This window comes from Dromiciops gliroides, chromosome 3, assembly GCF_019393635.1.
Source record: "Dromiciops gliroides isolate mDroGli1 chromosome 3, mDroGli1.pri, whole genome shotgun sequence".
NCBI classification, from domain to species: domain Eukaryota; kingdom Metazoa; phylum Chordata; class Mammalia; order Microbiotheria; family Microbiotheriidae; genus Dromiciops; species Dromiciops gliroides.
The window spans coordinates 614,850,903-614,863,133 of NC_057863.1; the positions used below are offsets into that span (position 1 = coordinate 614,850,903).

The 12,231-nt window shown below is 48.5% G+C and overlaps 1 protein-coding gene across 2 annotated transcripts in view; it reads left to right on the forward strand.

Moving 5' to 3' along the window:
* CAPZB (capping actin protein of muscle Z-line subunit beta) overlaps positions 1-12,231 on the forward strand; it is a 162,656-nt gene that overhangs the window by 135,423 nt on the left and 15,002 nt on the right. For both annotated transcript variants that reach the window (XM_043995416.1, XM_043995417.1), the window contains exons 5-6: positions 8,065-8,206; positions 10,825-10,941. In XM_043995416.1, the coding sequence (XP_043851351.1) occupies positions 8,065-8,206; positions 10,825-10,941 (259 nt within the window). The remainder of the gene's footprint in view (positions 1-8,064; positions 8,207-10,824; positions 10,942-12,231) is intronic.

The window sequence follows — 12,231 nt, forward strand, 5'->3', positions numbered from 1 at the left end:
AATCTTCTGAGTAGTCTTGGGCTGAAAAATTCTTTCACCCCATCCTTTTGTGGGTTCTGCCACTCCAACATTCATTTTGAGGCATTATTTAAAGTTGTTGGGAGGGGAATTTGGGAGAGCTCAGGTGAGTTCCTGCCTTTTCTCTGCCATTTTCACCCCACCCCAAGGAAATCACTGACTCATCAGTTGAGACAAAATACAACAAATATGTACAAAATTATAAATACGGGGGGAAATGGAGGTAATCTCAGAGGAAAGGTACTGGCATTATTACAAAGTTCTGGGAAAGGCTTCCTGTAGATGGTGGGATAGTATCATAGACTTGAAGGAAGGCAGATGAGAAGGGAGAGAGTTTCAGGTGTAGGGGAACAGCAAAGGGATTGGGAGGTACAGAGTGTCTTGTATAAGACACAGCAAGGAGACCACTGTGACAGGATCACATGGAGTACATGGTTGTGGGAAAGGTGTAAGGAGACTGGGAAGGGAAAGGGTGAGGTTGTAAAGGACTTCAAAAGCCAAACAGAGTTGATTGGCTAGTAGGGCATCATAGTCGGGGCTAGAGCTTTAAGATCACTTTGACAGCCAAATGGAGGTTGGACTATAAGGGGGAGGGGCTTGAGTTAGGCTGACCCACCAGTAGGCTGCAGGGTGGTGATGGAGGCCTGCACCATAGTGGGGGCAGGGTCAGAGCGTAAAGAGGACATGTCACAATAAATTGGATCTGAGGGGATGAGAGAGAGACACACACACGTCAAGGATGAGATACAGAGTTTGTGAGCCTGCAGAGTGAGGGGGATGGGGGAGTTACTTGTTGGTGATAGGAAAGAGAGGGAGAAGGGAAGGATACAATAAGTCACCCAGTTTGAGATGTCCGGTTGGCACTTGGCAATAACAAAACTGGATGGAGGTCAGATCCTTCTGAAAATAGTCCCTATAGAGGTAGTCGTTAAATCCATGGGAGTTGATGAGATCACCAAGTGAAATAGTATATAGCAAACTGTGGCTTTGAGGGCCATGTCTACCAGCCCTTCTTTGTCCTGGAGCTAAGAACATTCTTACATTTTAAAATAAAGCTTTGGGAGCAGCTAGGTGGCGCAGTGGATAAAGCTGTGGTCCTGGATTCAGGAGCCCCTGAGTTCAAATCCGGCCTCAGACACTTGACACTTACTAGCTGTGTGACCCCTCATTGCCCTGCAAAAACAAAACAAACAAAAACAAACAAAAAATAAAATAAAGCTTTGTGGTATTTAAAAATATAAAAATCTTTCTGAGCTGGAGGACCCTACAGAATGGGCGGCCCTTGGCAGTAGTTGCCTCCCCCCAGTATAGGAGAAGAGAAGAGGGCCTAGGTCGATGCCTTGGGGAACACATGTGCTTGAAAGGCGATCCAGCAAGGGCCTGAGAAGGAGGGAGCTCAGAGGAGAACCAGGAGAGAGTAGAATCATGAAAACCTGGCGAGGAGAGCACCAAGGAGCAAAGCATCCCCTCGGCCAAAGGCAAGAGCAAGAGGAGAAAAGGTCTCGTGGAGCAGCGCGGGGAAAGGAGCCACCAGCCAGCAGTGCCAGAACTGGCTTTTAAACGTGGGCTGCATGAACCTCGAAGAAAGAGCCATTCCTGAGCAATGATGCTAAGGATTTGGAATGGTCGGGGAGCTCTTGTGTGGTTTCTTCAGGCTGAGGTGGAGGAGGAAGACACCTGGCCTGCTCTGCTGCCGAGGCCTGGGAAGGCCAGCTTCCCTTAGTGTTCTCCCATCTGCGCTGCACCTAGGCTGCTTCTCCCTCCCAGCCCATGCTTAGCTCCCAGCTGTGCAGAACTGGGTGGTAGGATGCATTTGGCCCCTGATCCCTAAAAGATGCCACCTCAGTTTCCTCCTCCATAAAATGGGTTAGTGCTTACCCTAGCCACCTCAGAGCCATTATGTAGACAAAAGCATTTTGTAAGGTAGGAGGAACGTATAAATGTGTCATTCAGGGTTCGATTCCTTTTCTCTCCTTCCCATGAAACAAACCTTCCTCAAGCCTGTATAGGCCTTCCTTTCTGTATCCTCACAACACATAAAAGTCCCAGATAGTTTCACACACTGGATTTTATCCTCAGCTCTACTTGCCCCTTGTTTACAATAAGTTGTGGTTACCCAAAGAAACCATTAATGCTATGAGATCAAGGACCAAGCCTTTTCTGCCACAGGATCCCAGATCCAGAGCTGGAAGGAATTATGGCGCTCCATCTCTGGGAGTCCCTCTGCTCTCTTCTCTCCAACTCCATAGTATTGTTTGCTGGGATATCAGGCAGCTGTGGTTTGGGGGGAAAGAAGGGCAGGGAGAAAAGGACATGATCCCCTCCACACACACAGATCAGAACCAGTCTGTAATTTAGGAGATTAGCTTTAGGGAGATTCCTGGGGGTGGGAGAGGTGAGGTAACAAACTGCCCACGGCCACACTGGCCAAGAGGTGATACTGGAGGTGGGGTCTTTGTCTGTCCCAGTCTAACACTCCATCACTGCTGTTGCTTATACTTGGCACATATTGGACGCTAAGCAAATACGGCTTGATTTGGCTTCCTTTCAGAATAGCCTGAAAAGCAAATTGAAAGAGAACCCCCTGAGTCTTAAAGACCCAGAATGCTTTGGGCTTGTCTTCAGGCTCTCTCCAGCCTTTTCTGGGACCCGGCTGTATCACTAGTGAGCCAAAGATGCAAACAAGCCCTCTAGAAGTTTCTGGCACCAGATCAGCCTTGGCAAAGACTGCAGGACTGTATTCTATGTGACCGGAAGAGCTGGACTGAATGCCCTCCGGAGCCCCAGGGTTTGTGTTCTTGGGATCCACTAGAAAGCCAGCTTCTCCAAAGTCCCCCTAGGCTGAAGTGGCATCCCACTAATTAGCCAGTCTTGTTCCCCTTCCTTCTCCCTTTCTGCTCATGTCTGAGCCATGACTCCATACAGTCGCTCTCTTGAGAAGTGAACTAGGAAGACCAAATGTAAAGGCACACTTCACAAGGCTCTCATTTGCGGGGCCCAGCCATGGCCAGCCCAGGAATTGAGTAATTCACACTTGAGGCTCAGATTCCAGAGACAGATTTCCATCCTGGGTCTTGATGCACACCTCAGTTTCAGACACTTCATAAAGCTTTCTGAGCCTGAATATTTTCTTTTTCACTTCTGTGAAACAGGTCATTCTGAATGTGAAACATTATGTTGGAGGGCTTCGCTCTCAGGCTACCCCCTACCCCTAAAGTTATGTGGTTAAGGATTAATGGACAGAAAGGCTGTGTCCAAGGCCATTATATTATTCAGACTGGAAAAGTGATTTTCATGGGCCTATGGCAGAGGAGAGTCTTACTGACGAATGAGACCTTTGGTCTCCCCCTCAGGAACCTGCCTTTGCTTCTTAGACTAAACCCCTCTGAAGGCTTCATTTTAATTGTCTGGTCGAGGATAACTCACATTTCTGGAGCATGACTTACAGATTCAAAGTGCCTTCCCCACATCCGGCAGCCCTGTGAACGGGGAAGGTGCAGATGTTATTCCAGGGTTGCTCAACCTGCCCTGCCCACAGTCATACTGCTAGGAAGCATAGAATTGGAATTCAAACCCAGTTTTCCTGTTCTCAGGTCCAGTCCTGGAATCTTAGTTATAAAAGCGATCTCATTTGCATATCCACCCAGGGTGCATTTGGTTTCCAGTTTGAGTCCTTGTCTTTTGTTCTAAGAGGGGCAGCAATGTTGCCATGAAAAGATTCCTCTCTGGACTTGGAGTCAGAAGACCTGGGACTCAGACCTAGAGTGAGCCATTTCATTCTTCACCTATTAAAAAAAAATGGAGTCATAATTCTGTGTTCTAGCTCATGTAACAGCAGTTCTTTAAACGAATCTACATTTCTCTCTGGGAAACCTCCGTTGGAAATAAGTTATCCATTCTTTACAATCCATCTCTATTTAGTGTGTTGCTTCTACCCCCTCCCCATGAGCTTTCTGATCTATTTCAGTCATTCCAAGGGAAAACAGGCCCTTCTGAAGGAGATGGGCCTCTCTGCTCAAGTTGCCCCCCAGCTGTGTTCAGTAATAGGCATGCTCCCCTCTCTCTCCTCCTAGAAAGCCAGTGAAATTCTGACACTCTGGGGCATTGGCAAAACACCCGGCAGGCTTCAGCTCATGCCTATCCCAGCATGCCCTCAACACATGGCTGCACTGGATTGTTCCTATTGACGTGCAAGGCCCAAGAGGGAGTCATCGGCAATGGCCAAGCCGCCTGATTGAAATGGCATGTTAGCATTTAAACAATATTAATACTATTTGACTCATTAAATATACAAAGGCCAGTTTAAGTGCTTCCATGTGTGTGCTGTTAGCTCGGGCGGGAGCCTCGTCAGATGGCTTCATGTGGTTTCAGACAACATTTTAGTGCATTCTTAAAATACCCACAAAAGCCTTTATGTAAAAACTCATAAATGGGAACCACATAAAAATGATTTTTCCCCCTGTTCCATGTCATTATGATCAAAGTACAGTAGGTAAGAATAAATTTCCAAAAGCTTGTTGAGGTCCCTCTTTAATTAATGTTTCACGCGCAGAGCAAGCCCATAAACCATGTAATAGGGGAACTGTCTGTAGACCCTGTAATAATCATTCTGCTCATTGTCTTACAGGGAGCGTGCTTGGGAGCACTGGTTGGGCTGACATTTCTGGGTGACTCCAAAGTAGCCTTTTCTGATCTCCCAAATCCCTTTGGTCTCTTCACCTCCAAATGTCAGGCAGGTTGGAACGTGTGATTGCTCTGAGCTCCAGCCATCCCTTTGGGTGCTGGAAATCCAAGTCAGGGCTATTTGTTGTAACAGGTTGACCTAGCTAGGGGCTAGTCTGATGCCAAAGAGGGATATGGGCCAGCCTTAATGGAAGCGCTTTGAGGAGGCACCAGAGATAAAGAGTGCTCTGTGGGCTTCAGATCACTCCAGAAATGTGAGCTATTGTTCTTTCTCGTTCTCTAGTTCTGTGGCAGTGATTGATTGTTGAAAACAAAAGAGAAGTCACGCTGTATCTGGATAACATGCCACTTCTGCCTCAGGTCTTTCCGTTCTTTTGACCTGGTGAGAGGCTCCATGGGTAGAGGCAGAGGGAGACATGAGAAGCTGAGCAGCTCTAGAGAGAAGCTTCTCTTAAAAGACAAGGGAGAACTGGAGAATTTTTCTCTTTGCCAGGCCACAGGGTGGGGCATTGGATGGGAAATGACCAGTTCCACCTTGTAAAATGTCGACACATTCCTGTTTTTCTTTCTGGACATAAACAGAAAACTGGGATGGGGCAAAGGGAGAAAATGGAGGCTACCTGGGGCTTTGGAGGGCTGTCAGGCCCCCAGGATTTCTCCTGCTTTCCTTCCAGGCTGGTTCCACCCTCCCGATTTCCTCCAGTGTTCCGGCGCACATGGGGTTAGCATCCACCCAAGAACAACATGGTATCATGGATTTGGGAAGTTGAGTGATTGGCGGGCCTCAAAGACCCAAAATGTTTCAGCTGCAAAACTGTTTAGGGAGCCAGCTGATGAAAATGCCAGCCGGGTTCCAAGCCATCTTTCCAATGTGGCCTTGTGGTCGTCAGGCCAAAAGGAGGAGGGAGTAACTGGCTCTTCCACTCCCCCCCCCCCGCCTCCCCGGCGCATAAGGGATGCCACAGTCATAAAGTTGTTTTTCTCCCTTTTGACTTGGGGCTGCCCTCCCTACAGGCAGACTGGATGGAAAACTCACCAGGTTGTAGAATTCAGTGATCGGCCGCCTAAAGAAATAGTGTTAACGAGCTTGTTGTGGGCTGATTCAAGCTAATTTGGTCATTATTGTAGGCTTGACTAATAATTTAGCTAGCTGGCTCAGTGAGTCATTAAAATCTGACAAAACAGGCAGGAACACTTGCAGAGCTGATGGTGCTAGATTCCCTGGGGCCCTGTAAAATCCCAAGCCCTATAATGGCTTCAGCTTTGAATCCTTGTTAAATCTCTCTTGAAAGTGATCCAGGAATACAGGTGACATGTCATAGTAGTGCCCCTGTGGGCACACTAAAGTGACCTGGTTTAGAGCTAGGACCACATTTGGCCATGTAGGGTTCTCAGGAGGGTTGTATTCCCATTAGGATGACCCTCTCTTTGGGCCCAGATTACCTCCCTTAGTCAAGTTACTCTGAAACACTAGCATCACACTGGGTTTCCAGGAGGTAACCCACAGAGTGCTAGAACTGGCCCCCAGGAGTAGAGTAGAGTAGACTGTACCTGAAGATCTGATTACTTGAGCATTAAGCACCTGCTCTTCTTGGAGAGCTGGGATTGGTGGGTGGGGCTGCTGAGATGCAGGCATAGATAACTACTGAAAACTTAGCTGTGATTAATACATCAAAGGTACTATGTGAGGGGGCAGCTAGGTGGAGCAGTGGATAAAGCACCAGCCCTGGATTCAGAAAGACTTGAGTTCAAATCTGGCCTTAGACACTTGACACTTAATAGCTGTGTGACCCTGGACAAGTCACTTAACCCTCATTGCCCCACCCCAAAAAAAAAGTGCTATGTGAGGTCTATAGGGGAGGGGCTTTCAGGGGAACGGCAAGGAAGGGAGTAGACATGCTCATGCAAGGCTTCTGGAGGTGAGCTTTCAAACATGAGTAGATGGACAACAAATCAAAAGGAAGTGAGGGTGTGTTCCCTGTGGCAGGGACAGTACTTGCAGAGGGACAGTTTGGCTGGAGTCTCCATCACCTATGTGCAGGGCAAATGTGAGGGGATGAGGCCTGGAAGGAGGGAGGGCCTTCCATGACAGATTGAGGAGCCCCAGATCTAGCATTTCCCCAGTTGGGGTAAATCCTTGGGCAAAATGACTGTATTGTAGAGTCTTCCATTTCCCCCAAAATGGCCTCCAAGTTTTACAGAATGGGGTGCCATCTGTCCCCAGAAGGCACAGATAACTCTGCTGGACACATTTCCCCCTAGTGCTTTATGGTAGGGAGACTGGTTACTTTGAATGCCAGTGTAGAGGTCAAAGGACCAAGGTTCAAGTTCCAACTCTGTTTTTAACCAGCTGCGTAACCCTGGGGTGAGTCGCTCCTTTCTAGGCCTCCATTCTCCCGGTGTAAAATAAGAGGGTGGGATGAGACGGCCTCTCAAGTCCCTCCAGCTCGCTCTGACGTTCTGGGATTCTGGTGTGTCTTCTCTGGCCCAGACAGTCATTAGAATACACTGTCCTGCCCTTTTCCACGGCTCTGTGGGCTTTGATACAATAACCTTTCTTTCAAATTCACAATCAAGTTGACGCTGGGCTTGGTAGGGATTGGAGTAGTCAATGTCTCTGTTCAGGCGGAGAAGTGTGCTCTTAGTTACATGAGATTACATTTTCAGGATTGCAGTTACTAACCGTAGGAGCCTGGACAAGTCAATGTACCTTTCTGGGCGTGGGTTTGCTCATCTACCTCCCTATGTTGTGAGATAAGCTGTGTAAAACACTTGGAAACTTTCTGACTTCCACGTCCCCCACCTCCCACCCCTGCCTTAGCTCCTGAGCTTCCACAGTATTGTCTTCCCTGCAGGGAAAAGGAAGAGAAGTTAACATCTGTATGTATCTCTTGGGCCTCCGTCTCTGCTGAACTTTCCGTTTCTTTTTCTTTCCTTCTATACATCTTATCTTAATTAGAAGGCTCAACCTAAAGATTTTTCCAGACTGGCTCAGATGAAAATGGGAATAACTGTTGTTCCGCGCAGCCCGGAACTTCTGGCCAGCATCTGTAGCCAGCTAGAGCTGCTCTCATTAACTGGAACTGGAGGCCCCCGTGGTTCAGATGCTTAAGGAATCTATAAGTGTTGAGGTTAAGACAACTTATGTTTCCTCTTCCACTTCCATAAAGTGTCTTTATTACAAAAGATAATTGGAAATCCTGGCACTATTATCCCAAGCAGGGACACCCTGGAGTCCTGAGCACCCATTATATGTCTCCTGGCCAAATGGAAGAGAAGGGGGCGGGGTGTTTTTCTCTTGGGTTGGTGAAGCTGGGCATGGAAGTTTCACATCTAATAGGTGCCTGGGCCTCCTTCCTACAGGTATTTTGAAGGTGGTGTCTCCTCTGTCTACCTCTGGGATCTGGATCATGGCTTTGCTGGAGTGATCCTCATTAAGAAGGCTGGCGATGGATCAAAGAAGATCAAAGGCTGTTGGGATTCCATCCATGTGGTGGAAGTTCAGGTACAGACATTGACACAGTCGAGAGCCAGCACCACAGGAAAAGAGGCGGCATCTGATTCAGGACAGCTAAGCCCCACGATCCTGCATGGCAGCGAATGTTTCTTATTTTAAAGCAAGGGGCGGATGGGGTAGAGTTTAAACCCCTGTTAGTGCTGGAAAATACCCTGAAGCCATTTGGACAAAGATAAGTCGGAATTATATAATAGTAATAACAACGATAAAGAAACCAAAGGGATTGAAAATAGGCCTTTTCCCTGGATGCAGACTCATATTTGGAAAAGCTAAGCCTCTGCAGACACTTAACCCTGTATCTCAGTAAAGAAAACCCAGTAGTTGGGCAGTGGGAGCAGTGTTCTATCCCTGTGATTAGCAGTGACCAAGCATTTCTTAGTTGCTTGCTGGGGTCCTCTGCCAGATGCAGGAGAGAAGATGACAAAATGGAAACTGTCCCTGATAGATAGCTGCCACTCTTTCAGGGGACTGCTTGGTGCTGTGGCCAGAGACACAAATGGGAAACAAACATCCCCTCCCTTCTAGCAGCTTGCAGGTACATCTGTAGGTATATAGCAAGATGAGGGCCTCAGGAAAGACTTCCTCCCCGATCAGTGTTGGATCTGAGCTTTGGCGGAGGCCAGAGGTGAGGGTCGAGCACATTCCAGGATTGAGAAACGGCCAGCCCAGAGGCACAGAGACAGGAAATGGGGACTGCATGGAGAACTGTCTGGCCAGTCCATATTACATAAGAAAGCTGGGAAGAAAGGAGTGGGTGCCAGGGTGTGCAGGGCTCTACATGTCAAACAGAGAAGCTCATCTTTGATACTAGAGGTGATAGGGAGACACCAGAATTTCTTCAGTAAGGGAATGATGTGTCCAGGTCCATATTTTGTGTTGGAAGCTTTCTTGAGGATGGATTGGAGTGAGGAGAGACCTGAGCTGGGGAAACCAGTTAGGAAGCTGTTATGAAAGTCAAGGTGAGAGGTGATGAGGGCCTGAATGCAGGTGACCCACATGAGAAGAAAAGGGGGGTATAGATACATGAGTGGCATTGTGGAAAGACACAAAAGCATTTGGCAGTGGATTGGATATGAGTAGTCATTGATGACAATGAGATTGCAGCTGGAAGGACATTAGTATCTTTGACTGAAATAACAAAATTGGGAATGGGGCTGTGTTTGAAAGGGAAAGACAATGAAGTCTTTTGGACAGAATTTGAGTTGAAAGCTGAGTGCAAGAGACACGTAGGTACAGTCAGTCAGAAATGTCTAGTAAGCTATTGTTGGGTTGTGTTCTGGGTTTTGGGGGGATGGGGCTGGCAATGGGGGTGCTGTTACTCAGGAGAAAGACTAGGGATGTTTATATAGATTCTAGAAGTCATTTGCTTAGAGTTGATAATTAAGTCCAAATGGACTAAAGAAGTAATAACCAAGAGAAAAGTACAGAAGAAAAGAGGAGACCCTCCAGGACACTGCTTTAGAGCAGGGCTTTTTAACCTTTTCCCACTTGAGATCTCTTTTTGCCTGAGAAGTTTTTACATAACCCCAAGTGTATAGGTATATAAAAGACATACATAACCTTTGATTGTTGCCAAATTTTTTGCAACCCCCCACATTCAGTTATGTGCCCCAGAGTTTAAGAAGCTTTGCTTTAGGGCATGTCTCCAGTTAGGGGGCATAATATGAATATTTAGTCAGGAAAGGAAAATGGAGCGGTGTGGTGAGACAGACAGGGAACCAGAGAGCAGAGACTCGAGAACCCAGGGAAAAGAGGGTGGCTAACAGTATCAGGATGCAACACTAAAAAAGAAGAGGTTTGAGGAAAAGCCATCCCATTTAGCGATTCAGACTTCAGCGACTTTGGAAAGAGCATTTTCATTTGAATGATGAAGCCAGAAACTAGTTAACAAAAGAGGGAAAAGAGAGGAAGCGCAGGGCAACTTTTTTTCATGTCAAATTGTGGGGGCCTCTTGCCTCCGAATAGCCTCGGCCTTGGTCTCCCTCCTCATTTCTTCTGCCTGCTCTCCCATCCATCCTCACAACTGCCGGTTTGATCGTCCTGAGGGGAGGGGGTGGGGGGTGGGGAGTGATCATGTCTGTCCCTCCAGCATATCTGTCTGTCACACACACACACCCCACCCCCACCAAACCATGAATTCTGGTGTCTCCCTATTCCTTCCAGAATCACACAAAGACTCCTCTAAAGAGAGTGCCCAAAGGGGCATTTAAAGCCCCTCCCTGACTTTGCTCCACATTCTTGCCCTTGGTGCACCCCCCATACCCCACTTCCCACCTCTTCGCCTCCGTCCTGGCTGGTTCTCATTTCCAGACTGTCTTCCCTCCTCACCCTCACCCTCACCCCCCAGAATCCTTCTTTCTTTCAGAACTCATCCCAAAAGCCACTTCTTCCAAGAGGCCCTTCTGTCCCCAAGCCCTTCCTCATGTGCTTTCTGTATACACCCACATGTGTGCATGGTGCCTCCCCAATGGGAACTTACAAGCTGAGATCGCTTCTGTCTTTGGTGCCTGGCACAGAGCAAGCCCTCCGTGAATGCTTGCTGCTGTGTGCTCACCAGGCACTCCAGGCATACTCTCGCTGACTTCTCCATCTCCTCCCCCCACCAGGAGAAATCCAGTGGCCGCACTGCCCATTACAAGCTGACCTCCACAGTGATGCTGTGGCTGCAGACCAATAAATCGGGCTCCGGCACCATGAACCTCGGAGGCAGCCTCACCAGACAGGTACATGTGCCCCTCCGTCCATTCCCCGGAACCTGCCAACATTTGCTAAGCGGTGTTTCTGTGTTATTCAAGTCAACAGGCCCCAGATTTTAGCACCAAGGGATACACAGGTAGACATGACTTGGGCCCTGCCCTCAAGTCCCTCACCATCTAATGGGGGGAAGGAGAAGTCAGGAAATGTGTTGTGGAAGAGGTGGTGTCAGAGTTTGATCTGAAGGGGAAAGGGGAAGAGGAGACTCAGCAACCAGAACAAAGGTGCATTAAGCATTAAGCAAAGACGAGAGGAAGGGACCAGTTGGTGATCCAGTGTAATTCAAGCAGTGATGGTCATGTCGCTCCACTAGCCTGGTGCCATAGCAGGCAGACCATCCTCAGGATTGAGCACACCTCTGCCAAAGCCTGGTCCGTGTTCTTTCCATGGCCAGAAAACCCAGTCCTAAGGCCCGGGGCCCCTTTGGAGGCAGACGTGCCTGTCCCTCTGCTTCTGGGCAGAGCACTGCAGGCGTAGTCTTTCAGGATGCCCCTCCTCTTGCTGGGAATCTGCTCTTGTCTTCTTGGGCCCTTGGGGAGGGCGGAGCTTAAGGCCCTCCTGAGGCGGGCCATTCCACCCCCACTGGCCCTTCCATTCCCTGCCACCTGGGGAATTGGTCGAGCTTCACAAATCTGAGTTCGGAGACCGCTCCCTCCATCACTCACTGCTCTAAACTGTTTAGAATAATTACGCCTGCTTTACAGTGACCTGGACAAATATTTAATCCTTGGCCTTCCTAATAGTTTAAATCAGAGCTGTCAGACTGTGGCCAGAGTCTGGTTCCGGGCTTGGCGTGGGGGGCAGCCTGTGCCAAGCCAAACTTGGGGCTGTTGAGTGGCTGTCCTCAGCACACCTTGGCTGGGGCTGCCTGGCCTCGTCCCCATTGCCTTTGCTCTTGGGCCTTTAATGAGGAAATTCATGCTTCTGTCATCATTTTAATGCTGCTCAGAGAATCCATCTGAGATGCATTAAAGTCGAGGCTGCTTTCCAACGTAAGTAAAGGTAAAAAGGAGTGAGAGCAAGGGGAGAGATCGATGAGGCCCACCAGGTACGACCTCAGGGCAGACCAGGCCAAATCCAAGGGTTGGGCTCCAGCGCTGCCTTGGGGGTTTCTTGCCTACCACTCCAGAGGGGCGACTTGCCCATGGATGTGGCCCATAGTGGTTGGGGTACGCTGTTGAATTTTAAAATGACCGTGTGCGCATTCATTTGCATGAATGGCAGGGTGTACATCCTGAAAGCCAGCTTGGGATGGATAT